Source organism: Drosophila miranda, assembly GCF_003369915.1.
Source record: "Drosophila miranda strain MSH22 chromosome Y unlocalized genomic scaffold, D.miranda_PacBio2.1 Contig_Y1_pilon, whole genome shotgun sequence".
Classification (NCBI taxonomy): domain Eukaryota; kingdom Metazoa; phylum Arthropoda; class Insecta; order Diptera; family Drosophilidae; genus Drosophila; species Drosophila miranda.
This window is the reverse complement of record NW_022881603.1, coordinates 34,495,113-34,522,009: the sequence shown is the minus strand read 5'-3', so window position 1 is coordinate 34,522,009 and position 26,897 is coordinate 34,495,113. Positions and strand designations below refer to the sequence as shown.

Sequence of the window (26,897 nt, the reverse complement as noted above, 5' to 3'; positions counted from 1 at the left end):
AGGAAAGGGTTTTGTGCGTGTAATAGCTATCTAAAAAACCTGTCCTATCGTGCAGGAAAGCGGCGCTGGAATGCCCATCTACGACTGACCCATCCGTGTAATAGATTTCAAAACCACCCTTTGTCAGCTGATCCTTCTTTTCCCCGTGGAGCAGCATGATACCTGCCTGGTCTATAGCGTGCTTGTTGGGTGCAGAACCCTTGAAAAATTCTAAGTCGGAGCTAATTTTAGTGCAAAATGATGCTGTGTAGCCCGTGTTTAAATCCCTATTGGCTGACACTGTTTCACTTGCTGGGAGATTAAATGCAAACACCTTAACCAACTCTTTCGCCGCCAGGAATCTCATCCTGTAGTCCGGGGGAAGTTCTCCTGCCATGTGATATATGATAGGAACGGGAGTGCAGATTATCATACCCAGCGACTTTCTGAGGTGATGGTTGCAGTGGGATTTGATTTTGGCCAAGGCAGATTTGGACAGGTTGCAGAATGATGAGCACGCGTACTCTAGCCTACTTCTGACAAATGCCTTGTAAAATATAAGCCCTCTTTTGGGGCTGATACCATAGTGACACCCACTGAGTAATCTGAGAAACGCACAGTTTCTGTTCGATTCCGAGATGGCCAGATCAATGTGACCAGAGGCTGAGTTGTTTTCTGAGATAGTCCTGCCTAGGTATTTGATCTGCTCTACTTGTCTGTTCTCAACTCCTTAATGCGAGATATTTAGCGCAGCTCTACGATTGTTGAAGTAAATCACTTTAGACTTCACCGGATTGAATGACAGGTTTAGCCTATTGCATTTTTCTTCGAACTTATCTATACTGTCTTCCAGCACACCTTTCGCAATGGATACGTCTTTATGAAAACAAACTATGAAAAAGTCATCAGCATACTGAAACAGTAAGCAGTTATGACTGTTAATATCATGTAGTTCGGCTGTGTAAAGGTTAAAAAGGATTGGGCTGAGACAGCTACCCTGGCTACACCTCTGTTCACCTCTACCTCGCTTTTGCCCTTTATGAGAATTCGTCTGTTAAGGAAGCTGGAGATCCAAGCCGTGAGGCTTGTATTAAACCGCATATCCCTCATCCTGTGCTCGAGGGTGTCCACTCTTACGCAGTCGAACGCTCTTTGTAAATCTAGGCAAGCTGAGACAAGCTGACAACCCCTCGCCTTCAGCGCCAGAACTTTGTTGATAAGGTCGTTGATGCAAAGAGCCGTGGACCTGTTTCTCCTGAAGGCATAGGACCTGACCGGCAGCAGGTCACAGTTTGCTATGTGCTTGTCCAACTTCAACTTTATCAACCCCTCTATGGATTTAAACAGCGTGTTAATCAAACAAATCGGCCTATGGTTTTGGATGGAAGTAGTGTCTGCATTCTTCTTGGGGATGGGTACCACTTTTATCCTGCGCCAGACTTCAGGGATGACGCCACTCAGCCATACTTTATTTATAATTTTAAAAATGTCTTGTTTTTTCCCACTTGGTAGCTTTTGAAGCATCCTGAACGAGATGCCATCAGGGCCTCTAGCCGAATTGGGGTTCCTGGTTTTTAGGAAGGCCAGGAATTCTTCCAGTTCCAGGGGTTCCGGGTCGTCTGGTCCTAACAAAGGGGCAGGAATTTTCTTAGGGGGCCTACTGTTTGACGTGGATGGGGTTACTTTAACCATATTGAGAAAGTTTTTGTCATCTTCGTTCGTCCATTTGTTCCCTACATTTTTGATTTGACCGTATTTTTTTATGTTCTTCACCCTGCTCCACATAGAGGGGGATGAGGAGACCTCTTCTATAAACTTGGAAAAGTTGCGCTTTCTAAGATTTTTTGTTTTTTCTAAGGTTGCTCTGGCATCAGCCAATTTTTTGGTGAGGTAGAATTTTTGCCTGCAAGCGTTTCTCACGCGAAAAAGTTTTTCCGTTTCCTCGTTCCACCATTCCTTAGCAACGTACTTGTTCTTGCTTGGGAATGTGACCGTGTTTTTTAAGGTCAGGGATTTCACTTTTTCATTGAGCTCCTTCAGATTTGAGAAATCACTTGCACCCAGAATCCGGGCTATTCTGTTGTGAAGGATCTTCTTGCCTTGGAGGGGGGCATTTTTGTAATTTTTGTTTTGAGGACTTGCCAGTTAATAGTTCCATTTCTGTAGTTCGAAAAAGAAAGGTCAAGAACGGAGAATTGAGATGGGCTCCTGGAGAAGGTTGGCGAACCGTCGTTTAGGCAGATAAATCCGGCCTCCCGGGTGGAATTCTCAATGCTGCGACCCTTGCGATCACAGATCGGACTTCCCCAGATAGAAGACCTAGCGTTGAAGTCCCCGCCCACTATTGAGGGTATGTCAAGCGAAGCCGCGAATTCGCAAAACTTTTTTGTGCCCGATGTAAACTGTGAAACTGTTGTTGATGGCGGTGCATATATGCTAAAAATATTGAAATTGCTCTTGAGGTTTAATGTTTTTATTCCTAAAATTTCCAAGTCGTTCTCTATTTTTAAAATGCTGAATTGAATGTTTTTCCTGACGTAGATGCCAACCCCGCCGTAGCCGTCCTCTCTGGGCCTGCAGAAAAAGTTATAGTCTAAAATGCTGCAGTCCGCGTTGTTCAACACCCAAATCTCTGAGAGGATGGCAATATCTATTGCGTTCTTGTCTAGGAACATTGAGAGGAGCTGTTTGTTGTTGTTGTGTGTCAGACTTTGAATATTTAGCTGAATCTTCATTGTTGGATGTTTTGAGAACCAGCTGCCATCCCTTGGGCAATCTGACGCCTATCTAGTTCTGCGTTGGAAGCATTGACAAATTCTCTAATTTCCTTAATAAATTTATTCGCTAAAGAATCCCCTTTAATGATGTTGTTTGGATCAATCAGGAACGCTGTGAGTTTGGCTCCTAGTGCGTTTAGCTTATCCTGGGCCAGAGAAGATGCCACGGATGAAGATCTAACAAATTTCTCGCTCATTTGGACGTAGTCTGAGTTTATAGAGTTCTTCCACTCTGCCATGTTGGCTGCTGCCTTGGCCGCCTCTGCGTTCCGGGCGGCAACCCTATTGAATTTGGTCACTTCCGCGAAAGAGGTGACAGAATGAATTTCCCTGGCGGACTCTAAGCTGTTATTTAAGAATTCAGGGGAGCGGTTAGATTGCCAACTGGGTCTAGGAAATTCACCTTGATCCCTTAGGTTGGGGGAAGTTCTATCAAAAAGGATCGGATATCTAGCCTTGACCTCAGCTCTAGTTAGGTTTTCCAGTGTCATACACTTTTGAATGGCGTACGCTTTTTTCCTGGCCTCACACTGCGGGTGGGTGGCAGCATGTTCCCCCTTGCAGTTAGCACAGACCAGCCCTGAGCAGATATCTTTGCTGTGATCTTGTCCGCATTTGAAACATTTCGCTCCACTCTTGCAATGTTGCGCCAGATGGCCAAACCTAAAACACCTGAAACATTGAATAAGCTGAACAAAAGGTTTCACTTCTACTTTAGAATATAGAAAATTGATTTTGGTTGGTAACTGCTCTCCTCTGAACCAGAGTTTCACCCTGCCAGTAGGTACACGTTCCCCCGATGCTCTATCCCTTCGCGTAATCCGAACTATCTCCTCAATTGGGATATCCGAGGTTACAAGCTCCGCTAGCTGTTCCTCCGAGTAGTGCCCGGGGATCCCAAAAATTAACCCTGCTTTTTGGACGAAGTGCCTAAAGTTTCGGGTTGAGTACCCTTGAGCAGCGAAAACACTGTTTTCCACTAGCCCGTTTGCACACTCCGCCGACCCGCACACAATCTTGCACCTGCCATAGCCCATTCTAGCAACCTCCTCGATATCGCTAATGCCCTGTTTCAGCAGCAGATCGGATAGATCAAACTGGTTTATAGCAATTCTGGCATTATTCGCACTCATTTTGTCGATACAAACAATGTATGGGCCTTTATGCCCCTCATAATACTTGTTAACGATGATTTTGCGGTTACTTCCGTTTTTCGTACTCACGGAAGCCACACAAACCGCGTCAGTCTTCTCTCTCTCTTTCGTCGTAGAAATGTTTGATGTCATGCTTGTTGTCGTGTTCGTGGACATGTTTGTCGACACGTTCGTCGACAAGTTTGGTTTCTTGCACAGCAGTTTTGAAGCCAAAAGCTGCGGAGCCGTTTTTGCCGCCATCTTTACTCCTACCCGCATGGCGGATTTAGCTTCTCCTTCCCGTTTTTTCAGCGTTTCCATGCGAATTTTAACTCCCGTCGCCTTCTCCGTGGCCATCCTTGTCTTTCCTATGCTTGCCATGCTTCTCAGGGTCCAGACGGAGTTCCAAGAGCCGTTTTAAGAGTTATTCCGGAAATTCCAGGTTTTTCGACTTAATTAATGAAGCTTTGGGAATTTCTTCGCGCCGTCTTCGTAGGCGTGTGAGGCACCCCCAGAAGCTTCGGAAAATGTCTTTTTGATTAAAACTATCAGCGAACGTCTTGAAATATGTTACCAGTGCATGTTACCATACCAGTGCTGAACAACGTTTTTGCTTGTTATTTTTTGCACGAGATGCACATATTTAAACTCATTTTGCTTTCAAAGTGCAGCTGTTGTGTCCAATGTGACAGCGGATTTATCGTTAAAACATACCGTCCGACCCTCAGAAATACACCAAACTATACCGTCTGATTCTAAAAATATACCGTAAATATACTGAAGAATTCAAGATCTATTACACATATTCCTCGATTTTGATATTCCGTGGAACATTACTAGCTTAAGAAAACCCTGAGTCCTGCCCACCTAGTTTCATACGATTGATGAATCAATTTTCTACTTAACTGGTTTATTCTTAAAACTTGCTTTTATTGGATTTTGCGTAAAAAAGGTTTTAACGAAATAGGCCAAACAAAAACAACGAAAAAGGATAGTCGTTCATATTGCTCAATTTTTATATTCCGTTAAATAATTCTGGCCAACTAAAACCCTTAGTTCTGCCCACGTAATTTTATGCCATTGATGAATAAATTTTCAACAAGATTGGACAGTTTTTAGTCCTTGCTTTTATTGTATTTTGACTAAGCAAGGTTTAAGCAAAAGAGTTTAAAAAAAAATATATGTCTTTGTATACTCTATTTCGTTAATTTAATATGAAGATATGAAGTTAAGACGTAATTAATAAAGATCTTTTTTCAAATTGATAGGTTTTAGACGAATTGCTGCATTTCTTGTATGTACATACATATGTATATCGATCCTGATACCCGTTTTTGGTCTCTGTAAGAAGACAATAAACTGTAAAATATCGTTGTAAAACAGAGACTAAATTGTTTTTGCTTTCTTTGGAGCCTGGGATTAATTCTATAATATCTATGTGCATTTCATTTTGGACGATTTTTATTGGTCAAAAGCAAAAATCGCGTCGTTCCGTTTTAACCGGTTCGAAGTTTGGTATATTTAAAAAAACTAAGTTTATATGGATATATATTATATGTGGTGGAATATGGAATGGGACTCATGCTGCCTACCGGTATTATCGGTATTACCGATTCAATACCCAATTATATATATTCCTCGATTTTGATATTTCGACGAAAATTACTAGCTAAATAGAACCCTCAGCCCTGCCCACATAATTTTATCCAATTAATGAATCTATTTTCTACTTGATTGGCTTATTTAAAATACTTGACTTTGATTGTTTTTTTCTCAATTTTGAGCCGCATCAATAGTCTGTCCCGATGAGCGCCTAGATGTCAGAGACTAAAAGAGCTATAGCAACCCAATTTTGTATCACGACTCCTGTTAGTTCTCACTTTGACAAATTTATTTCAAAACTTAAATGATATATATATATATTAATATATCTCGATCCCGAAACCTATTCTTGGTCCCCGAAAGAAAATCAAAAACTTAAAACAGCGACTGACTAGTTTCCTCAATAATATAGTATCCTTTTTATTAGAGAATGATGCTGTATAGTAGAGCTGCGCGCCTAAGTTTGAAAGAGAATGAGTGACATGGATTTATAGTATTATATTTAAGCATTTTAAAGATCGAATATGTTAATTCAAATTATGTTTTTGAATACGATTATATTTTTTATCGAACTTGAGGAATTCAATACTAGGAATGTATATAACTACACATTTTGTATATAGTTCATAGGTAGTTCAGAGCAGAAGCTGTAACAGGGCAACCGAGCTGTTAGCACCCCAGGCTAACAGCCTGTCTGCTGATGGGTGCCGCGCTCAGTTAACAGCCAGTTACATAGCCCTCTGCCTCGCTCTCGGGCTCTCGGTTCGGTGCGCTACCACGATCCGCACGTCGCTCACGGTAGTCTTAGCATGTAAGCTACAGGGAGTTACGTTTCCCACCCCGCTACAAGCTGCCGTCGTGCACATACGCGCACCAAGAATCTACATATATACATAAATACATGGAACATATTTATTCGAACCACTCTGACTTCTTCTTTTGATCCGGTGATCCGCTCTCCTACAAACACTTATGTACATACATATACATACGACCATAACATGCAAATTTTCCTTAATTATATACAAAAGAAAGGTACCAATCCATTACGAGATAGATTTCTTCAAAGACCTTGACCCTCGCTGCGCCTCGATTATCCTATTAAATGTGTTGTTTATGATCCTCAAATGTCCGATGCAAACGCACGCCACCTACGTACGAGTTCACATCTACTCTCTCTACCCTTTCCCATTAAGGAGAACAATTGCAAGTGTCCTTGAAACTTAAGGGTAAAGAATTGATTTTAAGGGATGCGACTGTTCTGTCTATGTAAATGAACGTGCCTTGGAGGTAGAATAGGAGTACAGCTGTATGTAAATTAGTTTCGGGACCTAAAGCTATAGCCATCCATCCTAGTAGGTCAATCATTCCAAAAACAACCATTACAACCATTCGATCTTGATCTTAATGGTAGTTTTTAGTACAAATTTTCTATTGGAAATTTACTTATTTAGTAGTCTGCATCCTTTATTGAATTATATTATGTACCTACCTGCATACACTTTCATGAATTCCTGAATGTGTGTAGATGTATTCATAGTCAACTGAGAAAATTGGTCCAAGGACATGTCTAATTGTTCCCTAAAATGTGAAAGGGTAGAAGACGCAAATGTGGGCGTTGTGTTTTCACAATGAAAAAACAAATAGGGAAATTCGCGAAACTTATTGGTGATCAAGGTCATTAAGAAACCTTCACAATCTCAAAGGCATTTGTTTCTTACGAATAAACTAAAATTATTTAAAATCTTTTTCATGGACATTTTGATCTAACATGCGACCAGAAACTGGAGAAGCTATAGATGTAAAGGATGGCGGTTGCTAAAACAACTGGGTAGGAAAATAAATGGGCAGGTGGAGATCATAATGTACCATATTTTGCATGTGTATAAATAAATATTAATAAACAAAACAATAATATAAACCCATTTCCATATACCTTTGTTTTCTAAATTGAATGAAACTTAACTAATTTAACCAATTGGCATATAATTTCATTACTTTGATCTGAAAACCTACTAAAATAAAATAGTCATGTTTTCCTGTACTACTTTCTCCTTTAAGATAGATGATTCTTGATAAAAGTTGTTCCTCAAAGCGAAATAAGTTGTTTGTTAAGAATATGTGAATTGATTTATGAGAGAATATGAAGTGATAAAGTAAAAAATAACAACGAAAAATCGTACGCTCTAAATTGAATGAAACTTAACTAATTTAACCAATTGGCATATAATTTCATTACTTTGATCTGAAAACCTACTAAAATAAAATAGTCATGTTTTCCTGTACTACTTTCTCCTTTAAGATAGATGATTCTTGATAAAAGTTGTTCCTCAAAGCGAAATAAGTTGTTTGTTAAGAATATGTGAATTGATTTATGAGAGAATATGAAGTAATAAAGTAAAAAATAACCTCTTTTAAAGTAAATTAACTGCCTTAGAATATTCTGTTCCGTGTCGCAGACTTTTCTACTTGACTATATTTAGCCAAAGTCGAATTCTATTTCGCGTACGTTCGCGACCACATGTTTATTACTATCATTATGAAAACTAACGAGGGGGAACGTTGTGAGTTGCTGTGGACACCGCAACTCTACGGTTATACCCGATACTAAGTCAGTATGGCTCTCCTCCGGCAGACGCCGCTAATATTAAACGACACGACAAAGAGTGCGTGCGAGAGAGACAGAAAATCAGTCTGAGCGTGACTTCGGGCGCTGCGTAGCCACTGCAAATTGATTTGTTCCTATTGGCTATAAAAATGATCTGATCTGATCCAGATTCAGCAATCTGATAGATATGGTCATTATCTATGATTCTGCGTTTTTAGTTTTCTCGAATGTGCAATATTGTGGATGCAACAGATTTTCGTCCTTTGTGTGGGCGGAAGGGGGTGGGGCGAAATTTTGAAATATTTTTGTAGCAGTGACATATCACAGAAGTCTGGATCCAAAACATCGTTGCTCTAGCTCTTATAGTCTTTGAGCACTAGGCGCTGAAGGGGACGGACAGACGGACAGACGGACGGACGGACAGACAGACAGGGCTCAATCGACTCGGCTATTGATGCTGATCAAGAATATATATACTTTATGGGGTCGGAAACGATTCCTTCTGGACGTTACACACATCCACTTTTACCACAAATCTAATATACCCCAATACTCATTTTGAGTATCGGGTATAATTACAGAAATAGGGTATATAAAATATAGGGTATAGTCCGGTTTACTGGCAAAAAGTCTTCAAATATCAGCAACATTGCGACTTTTTTTTGTTAAACTCTTTTGCTTAAACATTGTTTTAGCCAAAATACAATATAAGCAAGGACTAAAAACAAGCCAATCTTGTAGAACATTTATTCATCAATGGAATAAAACTATGTGGACATGGCTGAGGGTTTTAGTTAGCCAGAATTATTCAACGCAATATAAAAATTGAACAATTGGAACTCACTTAAGACATTCGCTACGTGACATTTTTATCTAATTAGACAAAATCCAATAATAGAAAGTATTTAACATAAGCCAGTTAAGTAAAAAATTAATTTATCAATCGTAAAAAATTATGTGGGCGTGGCAAAATGTTCTAATATTAAGGAATATCCTCTTCCTTTTTTTGTGTGACCTATTTCGCTAAAACCTTTTTTTACGCAAAATGCAATAAAACTAAGTATTTAAAATAAGCCAGTTAAGTAGAAAAACGAGGGGGAACGTTGTGAGTTGCTGCGGAGACCGCACTCTACATTTATACCCGATACTTAGTCAGTATGGCTCTCTCCGGCAGACGCCGCTAATATTGAACGACACGACAAAGAGTGCGTGCGAGAGAGACAGAAAATCAGTCTGAGCGTGACGTCGGGCGCTGCGTAGCCACTGCAAATTGATTTGTTCCTTTTGGCTACAAAAATGATCCGATCTGATCCAGATTCAGCAATCTGATGGATATGGTCATTATCTATGATTCTGCGTTTTTAGTTTTCTCGAATGTGCAATATTGTGGATGCAACAGATTTTCGTCTTTTGTGGGGGCGGAAGGGGGTGGGGCGCAATTTTGAGATATACGTTTAATAGTGAGATCTAACAGGAGTGCGGATACTAAATTTGGTTACTCTTGCGTTAATAGTCTCTGAGATTTGTGGATGCCCCAGATTTTCGTCCTTTGCGGGGCGGAAGGGGGTGTGGCGAAATTTGGACACGAAACGGTCAAGGTCCGATATCACAGGAGTATGGATACCAAATTTGGTTGCTCTAGCTGTTATGGGTTCTGAGATCCTTGAACTCATATTTTGCAATTGGCAAAACCGACCATGAAACCTGTGCGTTAGAGAGAGACAGAGCGAGAAAGAATGAAATTGTTTTCTTGATTCTGGCTATAACAATTATACGATCTGGTTCAGATTTTGCACTCTATAAGATATAGTCATCTTCTACGATTCTGCGTTTCTCGTACCGTCGAAATTGTGGATGCCACAGTGGAAGTGGGCGGGGCAAAGTTTTGAAATATTTTTGTAGCAGTGACATATCACAGAAGTCTGGATCCAAAACATCGTTGCCCTAGCTCTTATAGTCTTTGAGCACTAGGCGCTGAAGGGGACGGACAGACAGACGGACAGACGGACAGACAGACAGACAGACTCAATGGACTCGGCTATTGATGCTGATCAAGAAAGTATATATACATATACTTTATGGGGTCGGAAACGATTCCTTCTGGACGTTACACACATCCACTTTTACCACAAATCTAATATACCCCAATACTCAATTGAGTATCGGGTATAATTATTCATGAATCGTATAAAATTATGTGACCGAGAGCAAAAATTGCGTTCCATGTTGCGGCAACTGCAAGTAACATTGCATACCCTAGGAAAGCATATTATAGATTTGAGAAAATGTTTGTCATCCCGGATTGAGCAACATTTTGCATACCCTGGGGAAATGGATGTTATAGAACTGAGAAAATGTTTGTCATCTAATTCACCAATATAGGCCAAAACTATTCAGTCTCTGTTTTAAAGGTATTTCAACGATATTTTGAAGCTCTACTCACAGAAACCAAGAATGTGTATCGGGATCGAGATATATTTAAAAGACCCTAATCAAATACATGAATATGTCTAAAAAATGTCAATTTGAGAAAAGGTCTTTATTAGTTACGTTTTATCTTCATATCAATATTTATACTTACATATAAAGTTAACAAAATAGGGTATACAAAGGCCTATACTACGGCTTTCACGCAAAATAGCAACTCTTTTTTTGTTGAACTTTTTCGTTTAAACCTTTTTTTACAATAAATACAATAAAAGCAAGGATTAAAAACTATCCAATCTTGTAGAAAATTTATTCATCAATAGGATAAAACTATGTGGGCATTGCTGAGAGATTTAGTTAGTCAGCATTATTCAATGGAATATCAAAATTGAGCAATTTCCTTTTTCGTTTGTTTTGATTGACCTATTTCACTACTTGTTTTTTGTTCGACCTTCTTTGCTAAAACCTTTTTTAAACTAAATTCAACAAAAGCAAGTATTTAAAACAAGCCAGTCAAGTAGAAAATTGATTCAACAATCGTATTAAATTATGTGGGCTTGGCTAAATGTGCTATATAGCTGGTAATATTCGACGGAAGATCAAAAACGAAGAATATGTAAAATATAACTTGAGCTCGTCAGTATATTTACGGTACATTTTTAAAACGAGGCGGTATATTTCGGTATATCTTATCGATAAGCTTTATTCAAATTCTTCGAGCTGATGTTAACTGTTAATACTTTTTTCCCAACCGCCGATCGAGTCGGACGCGCGCGCGCCTTGTATTCAAAAAAGAGAGAGCAAGAGCAAGAGATCTCTCACACTCGACACTCTCTCGCCCGCCAGAAAAAGTTTTACTAATCAAGTTTTTTATTTCGCAATAAAAAAGAAACAAAACTTCAACCTAGTTAAAGTTAATGTCGTTGTCGTGGTGAACGATTCGTGAGTGTGGTGTGCTGTGCATGTTCTAGTGTGGATCGCTGCGTCGCAGAAGAAGAAGATGTGCAAGCAGGAAAAACATAAGAGAAATTGAATAAAATTAAAGTCCGCGTTGGATGGCCAATATAGTGAGCGAAAAAAAGCTTCATGTGTTCTTAAAAATATGAATAGTAGTACCACCAAGAGTTGTGTTCCCCCGCCTTCGAAGATCACCAACTACACACACACACACACGAGACCACGAAAGCTGGGTGTTGGTGTTGAAATCGAAATTGAAAGTTGTTGTGGGTGAGACCAACAGCACTGCCAACGGAATAGAACGCGTCGTCGCGTGTGTGTATCCCTCACATACACACTCTCGCCCACTGGAGCTGTGGCTAAAAGAGATTGGATTGTGAAAGGGGAAAGCTCGACTTGGTCGCACACATGTGTACAGACCCACGCAAACACACACGCACTCGAATCCCATATCATATCCACCGTGAACGAACTGATCGAGGAACTTATCCATTGAGTCTTAGTTTAGTGCAAGGGATTAAACAATTTTCGATCAATTGCTAATGAAAGAGGTAAGCTTTGCTGTATATTTACCACTCGTATTCACATACATAGTGGAGTTCGGCTACATGAGCCAGAAACTTTTCCATCGGCTGGTATTGCAACATCTTCAACAAAACGAAAAACCCAAACATTTGCGATGGTACGCGTGTCTATATGCACCTAAGCATACGTAAAACACAGAGCTACCAAGGTCAAACACTAATTTAATAGTCGCAGAGAAAAACATTCCAAAGCCAGACCAGACAGAGCTTAAAGCCAAAGTTGGGCCTGAACGAAGTTCCGATATAGCGAACGTCTGTTCGTAGCTATCCAATCTTCGTCATCGTGATCATCATTAACAGGGCAACAACAACAACAACAGCTAAAGCAAAAGCAACAGCTACAAAGCGCAGCCAACCAAAAGACAAGAAAGGCTTAGTGACCTTCATGGCACGGCGTGCTTTTGTCTGCGTAATATTTTGTTTGTGTGTGTATTTGTATGCATGTCATGAAATTTGAAGACATACTCGTACACACGTTCATACCTATGTACAGATATAATCTGTATATAATGGTAGTGGTTGACGGCTAACTGAACTGCTTTCCAATAAGAGTGAAGGTAAAAAAGCACACCACACCACAAGCATATGTATGCGCACACAGACAATGAACATGCAAGCGCACAATTACAGGCCGATCGCGCAGATGTTACAAAATATGCTATATGTACATGCACACAAACATATATGTACATATTTACAAGTATATACACACGTTTGTCTGTCGGTCTGTGCACTTACAAAGAGTGGAGGAATGTATTTTATAATAATATGTGACGAAAGCTTTAAACATTCTACAATCGAAAACTATCTTACTGAAAGGGGAAATGGAGAAATCCAACAAAAATACTTCCATTGTACAAACATACATACATACATACATACATACATATGTATTTATCATTTCCTTGGAGAGCCAAAAAGTACTGTCCTATCGTATCTTTCCCAGCATGTATCGTTCGCCTCATAAGTTATGTAATTCAAATTTGGGTCACTTTTACGAGTGTAGCATTTACAGCAAGTACAATGGCGCGGCGACGACGACTCTTTGCCATTTTCTGCGGGGCGGCCAGAGAGCTTTCGTGAAAGGGGAAAGAGCACAGCTCTGAGTTGCGAGTGCGAGTGTGTTGGTGCAGAAACAAGTTTAGCCCCCTCTCCACACCGCTCCGCTCCCTTTTTATAAGCTCTCATACAACTTTCAAAATATTTCGAATGCGCTTTCTCTTTTGTGGCACCCGTTCTCTTTGTTTTCAATCTGCACCAGACATGTGCTTATACACTCACAATCTGCATAAATGATACTCTCACTCACATTGAAGAAAGAGTAGTGGAAAAAAATTACATTACATTGGAACGATGACGACTACAAAAATCTGAAAGTATAAAGTAATATGTATGTACATACTTACATACATATTGATATACCCTGTAGAACCAAAGGGGTCAATTGACCCCTCTCGAACTAGTTCTGCGCTGTTTACCGCGCAACTAGCTACGCAACTAGTTACGCGGGAAGCGAACGCGGACCAGGTCTTCGTCGACTACAATGTACTAGTTCTGCAACTAGTTACGCGGGAAGCGAACGCGGACCAGGTCTGCGTCGACTACAATGTACTAGTTCTGCAACTAGTTACGCGGGAAGCGAACGCGGACCAGTCGAAAAAGAACCGAAAAACGAAGCCGCCTTCGGTTTGTTTTTGAAGGCGGGAAATAACCGTGGAGTTCCCACTCAGCTAGTTTTTACCGAGCCACGACATGCAATAAGCACCGAAATGGTAAGTTAATCGTGATATTTTACTGTAGTTGCGCTCGTGGAATGAAAGAGACAAGAATTTACACAAACAAAATGCATTTGTTTTCCTCGTTTGCTTTATGCGTTGATTTTGTTCACTTCTGTACAACATCTAATCGCTGGAAGAGTCTTTTGTGTAAACATTTATTAAAAAAGTGGAAAAGAATTAATAAATAAATCAAATTAATATAAACAGGTACGTGCAAATATATATTATATATTTCAAATAAAATGATGAGCAAAAGGCATTTGCGTAGACTCCGTAAGAGTGAAAGGGAAGCTAACATTGCAAAGTTAGCGTTGTGCAGGAAAGATAACAGATAACAGCAATGAAATCGATTCTCCAGCCAGCTGGCGTTTTTATTTTGAGTGAGGAAATTGTTCTAGCCTATAACGTCGATGGGGTCCAAGGGAAGAAGGCCCTTAGGACCCACAAAGAATTTTTTGCAGCTTTGCTAGGTAAAATACCATTTACACTTCTAGAGATTTAAAAATTTTTCATATAAATTAAAACAAATATTAATTACAGAATGTATTCCGCCTGGCGATGAGCCCCCCGAAAACACTGTGCGGAAGGCAATGCAAAGGATGAAGAAAAGGGTGTTTAAGAAGAAGTGTCTTGCCAAAAACCAGGAGTAGGCTAAGCATCATATAATTAAAAATTATTCGTTATAATGAAAGACATTGTGTTTTTATTTTTGTATTATTCCAGACTGCCAGATTGACTACTACCAATAGTCAGTTCGGAACTAGTTACTGGTAACTAGGTCAGAGCTAGCTACAGGTATTCGAAGGGTAGTCGAGTGCGGAACTAGTTGCTGGCTTTCTACTGGTAACTAGTTCCTGAGCAACTAGCTACGGGTAATCGAAGGGTAATCGAGCGGGAACCAGGGATGGTTCCGCCCTAGGACATGCATGTGTTAAATTCTCCGCTGAAATACATTGCGGGTAATCGATCTGGAACCAGGGTGGTGAGAATGGTAGCTAGTGCGGCACCAGTGCGGAACTAGTTGCCTGGTACTAGAGGGTACGAACTTACGTTCTCTGTATGTAAATATTTATGCGAGTGTGTTCGTTTTGTTTAGCTCTTTTTTTTTTACTAATACACATACATACAGCACAGAGAAAAATAAAAGATTTTTGTGAAAGGTGATTTTTATGCGCGTTTTGTGAGTTAGCGTGTTTTGTTTTGTCTCACTTTTGCGCTCGATCATCTCTGCTTTGTCCCTTTCATTCCCATTTCGAGTTGTTTTGTATGTATGTATGTATAAATGTATGTTGTACACTCGCCAACTCCAGTCTGTGCCCAAAGTGGAGAAAAATGTTGAAATACGAGCACCACAGCTCGCTTTGGTTGTTTTATGATCGCATCAAATGAAAGTACGGCAGGAATGATGTTCCATTTGAAAATAACTCAAACGTGTTTCCGCAGACGTCGGAGCCCAGTGTATGCATTTATGAAAGCCAGTTATTGTATGTGTGTACTAGAATGGAATGTAGAATGGAATGAATGTCCATGACGAATGGAAGGAATGAGAGGATTGGAATCCAGTATTCAACTTTATTCCATTAGCACCGTTTCTGACTTGCCCAACGTTAGAACAAGCCTGTCATCTCCCCGTTCCTTCCCCCCCCCCCCCCCCCCCCTCCCGCAATCTTGTCCACAAACGATCGTGCTCTTTCAGCTTTCGCTTCCCATGAAAAATAACACAACTACGAAGTGGAGTGGAGCCTCGGCGAGGGTGGAAGCCATTCTCCCATTCTCTTGGTGCTGTGCCAAGCCAGTCATTCAAGTCTTATTGAAAGTGAACGTTTCGTCTCCCAGTGAAGCAGAGGCAAAAAGCAGCGACGCAGCAGAGCGTAACAAAAAGCAAGACTATCTTTTCGAAGTTTTCAGATCTGCTGAACTTTAGCTTTGTTGAGCAATTTCATCGTATTCGCCGCTGCCTTCGCGCCAAACTCGAATCCAACACCAACGCAACAGCAAGCTGTCGGCAGCAACAACAACATCGAAAGGGGAAAGCTTTTTTGAGGCAGTCGCGCAGAGAGAGAGATAGAGAGGTAGTGGCAGAAGCAGCATAGCGAGCGTTTCTTAAGCAACTGCTATTGTTGTTGGGGGCTGCTCTATGAAGTGGAGCTTTCATCTTTTCCAGCAACAATGCTTTGGCTGTACATACGTGTGAAGGTAATGGCTGTATGCGTCTGTGTGTGTGTGTGTGTGTGTGGGTTGTGCAGTATTACAAAAACAGAGATGAAGAAAAACCTAAAAACCTGATTAGTAAACATTTACTAATGCTTTGTAATTTCAATTCACACACACAACCGCTCTTCGTCATACATATGAGTGTATGGATGTGTCCACATGTATATGCATGATCATTTCTCCGTGGCGATGAAAGCTCACTTTCGAATACTGCAAGATCCTTTTTCTAACACACAGACAAGCGACCGAGTGTGTAGGTGGGTGAGCCTACCTGTGTGAGTGCCGTCTGTATGACACAATCGTGAAATAGTCATGGGGTCCATGCTCGGAGATTGTGTAATACTCGCCAGCGGAAGAGACAGCGCCAGATGCAGACATTTTCCATTCCAAAACTTTCTATTTTGCTGTCTTCACAATTTGCTACTGCTTGGCCTGCACAGAAAGGTATGCACATGTACGAGTATATACTCGTATGTACATATGAATATACATATGTACATGCACATATAGAGTGGTCTCTGATTCGATTTGTAGCTTGCATTCTTTGAAATCTAATATTTGTAGTACTAATGCGCAGAATCCGATGCAACCAATCTAACCCCTCTTCCTTCTTCCATTTGCAGTTTCAGAGAATGTTGATGTTGCAATACAGCAAGCATGGCGAGTGCATACTCAAGGAAATCGGAGCAGCGTTCCGGGGAGAGCACCCGGCGGACCTTACAATCGTGTGCGAGAACAAAGTGAAGCTGCATGCACACAAACTGGTGCTGGCCGCCGCCAGTCCCCTCATACGGTAAGCCTTTCGATTGGGTGGGGTTTGGGTCATTTTTGAGTTCACTGATGGTTATTGGTTGGATTTTGCAGAAACCTGTTAGAGGAGACTCACCTGAGCGACTGCTCGACCACCGTCTACTTCCCAGACGTCAATGCCACCTACTTTAAATTTCTGCTGGACTTCCTGTACTCCGGACAGACGTGCATCACCTCTCGTGACGTGAACTACCTGCACGATCTGCTGCTGCTCCTGCAGATCAAGTCGGATAGCTGGAAGACCACAGACTCTGCCTATCTGATCAGCAAGTGCGGAAGCATACGCGAGAGATCGCGGAAGCAGTACTCATCCTCCCAGAACCTGGACCAGACACTCAAGTATGAGGTCGACAGTGTGGACGAGTCCAGAAATGCGCCCGATTTTTCCGCGTGCTCGGCCGAGCACTGCGAGAGTGCCCCGAGTGCGGCGGCGGGGGGGTGGCCAAGGAGGAGGACGACGAATGCACGCACAAGGACAACCGGAGCGACAAAGACACAGATGAAATCGTAAATCTCTCTAATGCTCCACCGAGTGGCATCAGCAACCACAGCAACACCAACAGCAGTAACAACAACAACAACAACAATTCGGCTATAAATCCAGTTAACCTTTCACTAGACCTCCGGACAAAAAGCGAGAACTCGGCCCGTAGTGATGCCAGCAGAACAATCGGATCGGGATCTGATCACAGCGGCATCGACCTGGCTATCAGCGCAAGCGAGAGCACAAAGCGAAAGGGACTGTTCTTCGACTCGCACAAGGATGTGTTGAAGCCGCTGTCCGATGGCTCGGACATCAACAGCTCGCCGGAGAACTACGTGGTTACGCCCCATCGAAAACGACGACCCGGCTTTCACAACACTCAAAGTGACAATCAGCCATTCACTTCGTATCAGCAAAACCTGTTAGAAGAGCTGAGACTGGTGAAGTCGACGACATCGCCCATATCTGGATTTAGCTCGGAGAAGAACATGCTTGCCCATCTCGAGGATGGGGCACTCAACGGCGACACCCTGACCCCGGACCGAAAGCTAATCGAATCGCAAAGGAACCGTGCACAGAGCCCGGATATACCAATGCATTTGGGACCCCAGTTCGTGTACCAGTGGCAATCGAATCAGAACGCCGCGATTTCCGCAATGCCCAATCTGCAGTCGCGACTCTCTAGTTTGTCGCACATGAACCTGGGGCTGGACCCAGAGGGTCGCAGCAGCTCCGCCTCCGGGTCGAACATAGCCAGCAGCAACCCCCACTCGTCTTCGGTGCGAGAGTACCGGTGCGAGTACTGCGGCAAGCAGTTCGGCATGTCCTGGAACCTCAAAACCCATCTGCGCGTCCACACGGGCGAGAAGCCCTTTGCCTGCCGCCTCTGCGTGGCTATGTTCAAGCAGAAGGCCCACCTCCTCAAGCACTTGTGCTCGGTCCACCGGAACATCATAACCACCACCAACGGCACGGACACGGAGAACAGCTACAGCTGTTGCTTCTGCTCCATGTGCTTCGACTCGGTGCAGGAGCTGGTCCGGCATCTCTCCGGGCACCACAACAACCTGCTGCTGACCAAGAATCTTCGCGAATAACCTAACCGATCTTTGAGTTGGCTACACCCGCCGCCAATCCAATACTTGCAAAGAGACCTGAATTTTATATATATATATATATTGTATACAAACATACGGTAAACAGTAAAAGAAACAGATTTAATTACTTATTGTATAAATATGTAAAATGTACATTTAAATCTTAAGCTTACCAACATTCACGTGACTACTTTACTGGATTCACAATAACTTCACCGACGGCATGACGATATGAACGCAGCCAGAGATGGAGATGGGGCTGGGGCTGGGGCTGGGAATTAGAATCCAAGAATCCGAGCCCGAAAGAGAGAGAGGCCAAACAAGTTGTTTTTTCTCTTTTAAATTGTATTTGAGTTTCAAACACCCCACAGAACCCCACGTCCACTATTTCCTATTTTTTTAAAACGGCTGGTCCATCATAATGGAACATTATCTTCTAAGAATATTTGTATACAAACGGTATTGTAATTTCTATTTTATTTTCTACCCCGCCTTACATGAACTCCTACCTACCTACATACATATATTTTAATAATTTTTATACACTCTTTCATGCTAAGATTTTACATATTCCCTCCTAAAATCGCCAATAAAAGTGTGTAAATAGTAGTACAGTATAAATTCGCAAGATCGTAATAAAATCAGAAAAGCATTTCAGTTTGTCTATACTTTCCAAACAATTTTCGAAATATATTTTGTTGAACCTACATATTACCGATTTGTTTCTGCGGCAAGTGGCAGTTAAGTCGGGTGGATAAGCAAATGTCCAATGGGGTGACATAGTCCTTCGTTGGCTACTATCTTTTTATACCCGATACTCAAAATGGGTATTGGGGTATATTAGATTTGTGGTAAAAGTGGATGTGTGTAACGTCCAGAAAGAAATCGTTTCCGACCCCATAAAGTATATATATTCTTGATCAGCATCAATAGCCGAGTCGATTGAGCCATGTCTGTCTGTCCGTCTGTCCGTCTGTCCGTCCCATTCAGCGCCTAGTGCTCAAAGACTATAAGAGCTAGAGCAACGATGTTTTGGATCAAGACTTCTGTGATATGTCACTGCTACAAAAATATTTCAAAACTTCGCCCCGCCCACTTCCGCCCCCACAAAGGACGAAAATCTGTGGCATCCACAATTTTAAAGATATGAGAAAATTTTAGAATTGTAGAGAATGACCATATCTTTAAAACTGATGAATCTGAATCGGATCGTATTATTATTATAGCCAGCATCAAGAAAACAATTTCATTTTTTCTCACCCTGTCTCTCTCTAACACACACGTAGCATAGGCGGCTTTGCTTAGAGTAAAACATTAGCGCCTAGATCTCAGAGACTATAAAAGCTAGAGCAACCAAATTTGGTATCCACACTCCTAGTATATCGGACAGAGACGAGTTTGTTTCAAAATTTCGCCACACCCCCTTCCGCCCCCGCAAAGGACGAAAATCTGGGGATATTCAAAAATCTCAGAGACTATTAAGGCTAGAGTAACCAAATTTGGTATACGCACTCCTGTTCGATCTTACTAATTATCGGCGACTGCCGGAGGAGAGCCATACTGACTTAGTATCGGGTATAACCGTAGAGTTGCGGTGTCCGCACAAACTCACAACGTTCCCCCTCGTTTGTTTTTGAAATTGCTATTTAAATGTAGCTTCTTGGCGCCAAACTGTAATGTTCATGCTGGCCAGCTTGTGTCAATCGAATATTCGATAGTAGTAACTTTCGTTTCGTAGCATACTCCTTTTGGGAGTAAGTGTAAATATCAAGTAGAAATAGTAGGCGAGGCGCGATGTTCAAATATGTCGAAATTGTTGCCTGGCATGGCTCCGTTTTCGGGCAATATATATATATAGAGAAGAACTAGAGAAGAACCATTGGCTACAAAAATAAAATAATAAATATCTACGATCACACTCTTTAACCGATATAAAATTTGGTTAGCGCGCAGTGTTATTGGCCGCGGTTATAGATAATATTCCCACTGTTGGCGCAGAAGTATAACAAAGCAAGGAACGAAATGGTCAGACCGTCAAATGCGTATTTTCGACTGCGACCGATCTGAGTGACTCGGAGTTAACTGTTATTTTTAGTTAAAAATTGCATCCGTGAAGTTGAACCTGGACCTGGACTGGCAAAATGTGGATGTCTCTAAAACCGCGAGCAACAGCAACGTTCAGTGATGATAAAGTGATGTGATGTGACGAACACTGCAGCAGAATCGAGCGAAGGCTAACAACGACAGCATAACTTCAATCCAACCAAAATAGAGGTCCACAATACACCCACACAGCCGTACATCCGTGAAACCGAAAAGCTGCAACACGCCAACACACATTCAAAAACAAAGGCACACACAGCCACATACCCACGAATGCTGAGAGACTTAATATAATTAATAAACTTTAGTGAAGTGAATGCAAACTGCGAGATATTCGACGGAGAGCACTCGAAAATTCGAAGACTCGCGAAGGACAACAACAATGGCGTTGCCAAAGAAAATTAAATGTTTTAAATATTTGGTTTACAGTTATGTATTTCTCCTAGCGGTAAGTTTGGCCCACATTCTCCTCTCCGAACGGGAGAGATAGAGAGCATAATTAGAGCTTTGTAGAGTTATATAAGGTAAATGCAATGATATGAATGTGTGTGCGTCCGATAACGGTTTACACACATGTATGTATGTATGTAATTGCATGAAAAATTTAATCAATTTGGGGAGCATTTGCATACAATTTGGTTCTACATCACATCATGGTACGAGTATGTATGAACGAATATTCTCATTTCCTGCAAACCAAAACAATTCATGCATATTCTGAACGAATACAATCAACTTCATTTCATGCTCCTCACACTATGAAAATCTGTGCATCAAATGATGTAGATACATGTACACGTATGTAGATACACATGTATGAACATCCTGCACAATGTAAAAACTTCTTGTCCTCGAATGTACAACGTCCCACACTCCCACTCCTCCCACCATAGTGGCGAATCATGGGGGATATGTACACATTTTTATCCTTGAATACATACTCGTATATAGTATATTAAATCCCGAGTCGTAGTGACCTTGAGCTAGTTAAAAGCTGCGCCTACATACATACATACATACATATGTTTGTGTGTGCATGGGCTTGTGCACACAATACTTCGCATGACGTCAAAGGGAGTACAAATGAAAGCCTTCAGAATAGCATCCCAAAGTGGCAAGGACACTGTGATGAACGGGACGGGCGTTTAATCCTACTCGAACAGCTCCGTCAAATGAACACCATGCTCCTTTCGTATTTTAGCTAACTGGAGCCGCGCAGATATTTTTGGGAACATCCCTGTTGTGGGGACACTCGGTGTATTATGGAATTGTGCAGAACAAGTTGTGGGCCCCAGCCGCGATCCTCCTGTGCCTGGGACCTGTGACCTTCATCCTGTGCTGGATGGGATGTCAGGCTACGAACCAAAGGAAGCGCTGCCTACTCGGAATGGTAATGCAATTGTGAAAAGGAAACTAACGTTAACCATGGAGCATGCATCCCTATATATCAGTAAATTTCTTTCTATATCCCCAGTTTTCCACACTTCTGGTGGCCTGCATATGTGTTCAATTCATTATCTGTGGATGGTCCTTGGCCATGCGGGAGAACCTTCCAACTTCGGTAGAGATTTTCATTGACGATTCCTTCGTGGAGTTCTTGGACAAATTTTCGCGCACCAAAGTAGATAACTTGCATTTGTGGAATAGGATGCAGTCGCAGGTAAGTCTTTAGATATGGCTATAAATGAGTATAATTGATTACTGGTTTGTTCAGCTACAATGCTGCGGCGTTGATGGACCTCTTGATTATCGTCGACTCTCGCTGCCCTGGTCCTGTTGCTCTCGTCCGGAGCACGCCTACGAATCTGCCTGCGATACCCACTACAAGCGCGGTTGTTTGGCCGTCGTATCGGAGCAAATCAAGAACCGCTTGCTGATAACCGCGTTCGGGGCTGCCATTATAGCTATTTTTCAGGTGAGACCATTGGAAGCACGCGCACCCATCACACTTCTCTTCAACATATAAACGCACTTCTGTTTACAGAGCTTAGGGATCTTCTGCGCAGTCCATTTGACCATTCTTTTTGGAAAGAACGACAATACGCACCCCATAAATATGAACCGGAAAAAGAAGCAACATCAATTCTTACCCCTAACCATACAGGACAAGCGGCATGACCTACCATCGCCCATTAATCTATCACCATCTGCACCAGGGCAGAGAGTTTTAAAAACTAATCTGCCTTCGGCCATGCAACACAAATGACAGACAATTAGTTTCTAAGATGGAAAATTTATGAAAAACTCCAAAGAAAAATTATAAAAAAAAACTTAAAAAAATGTTGTAAATTGAGATGGAATGAATATAACTGTGACCCTCAATGTTACGTTATGGTAATTTTAAACAAATTTAACGTTCGAGAAAAGAAACAACATTTGAATTTGGATTGATTCTCCAGTAGTTTAATTAAAGCTTAAAAACAATTGGATTTGCCTTGTTTTTACCTATGTATGGGCTCCGACGTGGCTTCGGGTCAGTTGGCGGATCTCGTGACACTTGGCGGCACGTAGAACGTGTCTGCTGCCTTTGGCGTCTTTTTCTTTCCTAACCAGCGCTTAGGATATTGAACCTTCTTCTTGTATATCTGAATATCGATGTCATCCTTGTTCTCAAAGAACCAAAGGTTTTGCCGCTTCGCTTCCAGCTCGTTTAGCGTTTTCTCGATGCTATCCTTCCGTTCCACTAGACTCTGCTCCTCGATATACTTCTTTACAGCGTTCTCAAACTGTTTGGACCATTCTTGATAGGACTGACCATATTCAGCTAAGAGTTTCGGTTCGAACTTTTGGGAACTACTTTTTATACTACTCTCCAGTTTTTCGTGGATGGAGTTGGTCTGCGTGCATTTATCGAGTGCTTGCTGTAACGATTGTGTAAACTCGTCCGAGACCTCCAGTTTCAGACTTTCAGCTACATTCTGGGAAGCGGTGAGGATTTCTTTGTAGAAAACCTCACGGTTTTTGGCCAGAAGACTGACAACATCAGGTAATTTACCGCACAATACAAAGCCAAGAAGACAAATGTTTTGTTTCAGCTCTTTCAGAGTGCCTGAGCCAGAGCCCAATAGAATGAAAAGGAATTTTTGGTCAGTTCGTTGAACCCATTAACAAAAATATAACTTGGTTTACCACTTCAGGAGCAGGTGCTGAAGGTTTATTCTCGGACGACTCCAAAGGCTTTAAGTCTTTCACGAAACCAAAAAATGAGTGGAGTGCTAACGCCTCGACCAGCTCGCTATTGCATAAGCCTCTCTCCACAAGAAGAGCAGCAATCTGCGCTGCTTCCAATGTGTTTCCGCTGTGCAACAATAAGTCCATAAGGAAACACCCGGAGAACTGGTCAATAAACAGTCCATATTGGCTGGGACTCCGCAGAACCGTGATTACCTCCTGGGGATTTGTGGAGTCCAGTAATTGCCTCACTAACAGACTCGGCAAAAGCGGAACATAGCTGCATTCTTTTTGCTTTCTATAAGGGTTCCAAGGTTAGTTCAAGTTCTGGCTAAAACGTTCAAGCTTACCTGAGCTTAAGCAGCCTGTCCACCAGGTCCATTTGCCGATGATTCGGCAAATCTATATTTGTTCCAGCATGCTGACTGCCCTCAGGTAAGAGGTGTCGAAATTTGGCTGGACCCTCACTCGCCAGCGCGTTGAATTCTGTTGAAAAATACGACATTGACATCCATCTTCTGGAAATCCAAGATCTCAACATGGCCAATTAATGTAGATTTTAATTAATTAATTATATAAAATGTAAAAGAGCAGTGGATTAGAGGTGGAGAACTATCGATGGTAGGGCACTATCGCGATACTAGACTATCGATGGTTCAATGTTTCGATAGTGGTCGATAGTATGGTTTACCCATCAGCAAAGAAAATTTGTGCGCATTACTTCTTTCAAAACAATATACAGAGTTTTTTAACTTTTATTATTTTTAGCTTCTAGTTGGACCGCATATTGCATTTAGAATTGTAATAATGCTTTTAGCATCGAATCAACCGTCTTTTTACACTTTTAACAACACTCATTTTTATTACGACTATCGACCACTATCGATGGTACTATCGACCAATATCGATGGTTTTGAAAATACTATCGTTCACTATCGATGGCGCCTACTATCGATAGTCCTCTACCTCTATTATACATATTCCTCGATTTTTATATTCCGTTGAATATTACTAGCTATATAGCACATTTAGCCATGCCCACATAATTTTATACGATTCATGAATAATTTTTCTACTTAACTGGCTTATTCTTAATGCTTGCTTTTATTGGATTTTGCGTAAAAAAAGGTTTTAGCGAAATAAGTCAAACAAAAAACAAGTAGCGAAATAGGTCAATAAAAAAATCGAAAAAGGAAATTGCTCAATTTTGATATTCCATTGAAAAATGCTGACTAACTAAATCTCTCAACAATGCCCACATAGTTTTATCCCATTGATGAATAAATTTTCTACAAGATTGGATAGTTTTTAATCCTTGTTTTTATTGTATTTATGGTAAAAAAGGTTTAAACGAAAAAGTTCAACAAAAAAAAGAGTCGCTATATTGCGTGTAAGCCGTAGTATAGGCCTTTGTATACCCTATTTTGTTAATTGTATATGAAGATATGAAGATAAAACGTAACTAATAAAGACCTTTTCTCAAATTGATCGGTTTTAGACAAATTGATTCATATGATTATTATCTTGTATATATACATATATCTCGATCCTGATATCTATTCTTCGTCTCTGTAAGAAGACAATAAACTACAAAATATCGTTGTATTAGCTTTAAAACAGAGACTAAATTGTTTTTGCTTTCTATGGAGCCTGGGATTAATTCTAAAAAATCTATTTGCATTTCATTTTTGACGATTTTTATTGGTCAAAAGCAAAAATCGCGTCGTTCCGTTGTAGTCGGTTCGTAGTTTGGATAGTTTATATGGATATATTATATGTATGTAGTGGAATATGGAATGGGACTCATTGTTTTCATTCGGCTATTACCGATTAGAACAAATACCGAAATATACGGTTTCATTTTCAAAATATACCGAAGAATTATTCATATTACTCGTTTTTGATATTCCGTCGAATATTAATAGATAATGTAATAGAACCGTTAGCTCTGCCCACATAATTTTAGGCCAATGATGATTCAATTTTATACTTTTTTTTTTTTGGCTTATGATACATTGTATGTAAGTTATAAAATATATTTTATACGTAAACGCCGCTCGAATTAGCTCCCAATTTAATACATTAAATTGGTACCCAGGGAACACCACGGGGAGGCCATCACGATGCAATGGGGTCACTCTAGCCAAAACATAATCTTGGGGACCTACGAGTCGACTTGAGCTGCTTTTAAAAGCATTTTAAAGCTTCATATTCCCCAAAAAATAAAAAAAAGGATTCCAATCCTTCATAAAAAATATCTAGACTAACAGGAATACCTATGTATATACATATAAATGATTAATAATAAACCTATTTCATATAAACTTAATTAACAAAATAAAACGGATAAAAGGGATACAAATAAAAAAGTTTTAACAAAAGTAAAGATTAAAGTAAAAGTAATAATATAATTAAGAATACGGCTAAATAATACAAAATATTAAATATTTACACTAATGCCTGATTACCAAAAAATTAAATCTTCTGCCTCTCTAATATTAACTAAAATTCCACTATGATAACTATATATAGTCTCAAAGGTGCGTGCGGTGGCCCTGCTATCGGAAATGTTTGAAAACGCCCAGTCAATATGCGTAACGCAATTGGTTGTGGACGAGTTCAAATCTAACAATGACCTACAATTCCTTTCTGAAAGGAATTCATAAATTTTCTTACAGCAACCCGAAAGGGAACGAAGGCATAAATTAAAATCTCCTAACACTACGGAATTTCTATCTAAAAATGGATGCCGTTGAAATAAGACCTCAAATTCTGCTTCGAACTTTCGCAACGGATACGTGGGGGTTCTGTAAATAACAATAAAACCGACAGATTTGTACTTAAACAAAGCATACTCGAACACTGGAGATGCTAAGTTCCCGGAATCCGCATAATATCGATTACTTTCAATAATACTACAATGATTCAAAAGTTCCTCTTTTCGGTCTAGCTCCGCTGGCTACGGACTGGCAATCTAACCGCACTGCTGTGGAAAAGCCAGGAATATTATAAGCTTTATTTGAGTATGTGGAAGCCTCAACGAAGCACAAAATATAAGATTTGAGCATTAGCTGATCAGAACAGACATCGATAAAATGGCAGTGCGAGCTTTCCGTATTATGGAAGAAAATATTTAATTCGGACGGATTGAGTAAACAATCGAAGTGGGTGTG

General features: G+C 40.9%; 3 protein-coding genes and 1 pseudogene across 3 annotated transcripts; 2 read left to right on the top strand and 2 right to left on the bottom strand.

Annotated features, from left to right (window-relative positions):
- The first annotated feature begins 11,285 nt into the window (after positions 1-11,285).
- Positions 11,286-19,102, top strand: LOC117190687 (annotated as a pseudogene).
- A 1,344-nt stretch (positions 19,103-20,446) lies between these two features.
- LOC117190624 (23 kDa integral membrane protein-like) lies at positions 20,447-22,982 on the top strand. Its single transcript, XM_033395668.1, has 5 exons — positions 20,447-21,001; positions 21,755-21,943; positions 22,028-22,213; positions 22,268-22,468; positions 22,538-22,982. Exons 1-5 carry the CDS (start codon positions 20,870-20,872, stop codon positions 22,757-22,759), a joined length of 930 nt encoding a protein of 309 aa, XP_033251559.1. The 5' UTR covers positions 20,447-20,869; the 3' UTR covers positions 22,760-22,982.
- On the bottom strand, positions 22,935-24,330 carry LOC117190625. The gene is made up of 3 exons (XM_033395669.1): positions 24,075-24,330; positions 23,683-24,022; positions 22,935-23,602 (listed from the first exon to the last, which is right to left on the bottom strand). Exons 1-3 carry the CDS (start codon positions 24,263-24,265, stop codon positions 23,594-23,596), a joined length of 540 nt encoding a protein of 179 aa, XP_033251560.1. The 5' UTR covers positions 24,266-24,330; the 3' UTR covers positions 22,935-23,593.
- Positions 23,028-23,536, bottom strand: LOC117191635. The gene is made up of 2 exons (XM_033396447.1): positions 23,510-23,536; positions 23,028-23,471 (listed from the first exon to the last, which is right to left on the bottom strand). The coding sequence occupies exons 1-2, from the start codon at positions 23,534-23,536 to the stop codon at positions 23,028-23,030; spliced, it is 471 nt and encodes a 156-aa protein (XP_033252338.1).
- Positions 24,331-26,897: the final 2,567 nt, after the last annotated feature.

Coding starts and splice junctions, on each gene's coding strand:
- LOC117190624 (XM_033395668.1), top strand. CDS start 20,870: ATGCAAACTGCGAGATATTCGACGGAGAGCACTCGAAAATTCGAAGAC. Junction 21,944..22,027: donor AGCGCTGCCTACTCGGAATG/GTAATGCAATTG, acceptor CTATATCCCCAG/TTTTCCACACTTCTGGTGGC. Junction 22,469..22,537: donor CCATTATAGCTATTTTTCAG/GTGAGACCATTG, acceptor TTCTGTTTACAG/AGCTTAGGGATCTTCTGCGC.
- LOC117191635 (XM_033396447.1), bottom strand. CDS start 23,536: ATGTTGTCAGTCTTCTGGCCAAAAACC. Junction 23,472..23,509: donor CAGTCTTCTGGCCAAAAACC/GTGAGGTTTTCT, acceptor ACCGCTTCCCAG/AATGTAGCTGAAAGTCTGAA.
- LOC117190625 (XM_033395669.1), bottom strand. CDS start 24,265: ATGTTGAGATCTTGGATTTCCAGAAGATGGATGTCAATGTCGTATTTT. Junction 24,023..24,074: donor GACAGGCTGCTTAAGCTCAG/GTAAGCTTGAAC, acceptor GAACCCTTATAG/AAAGCAAAAAGAATGCAGCT.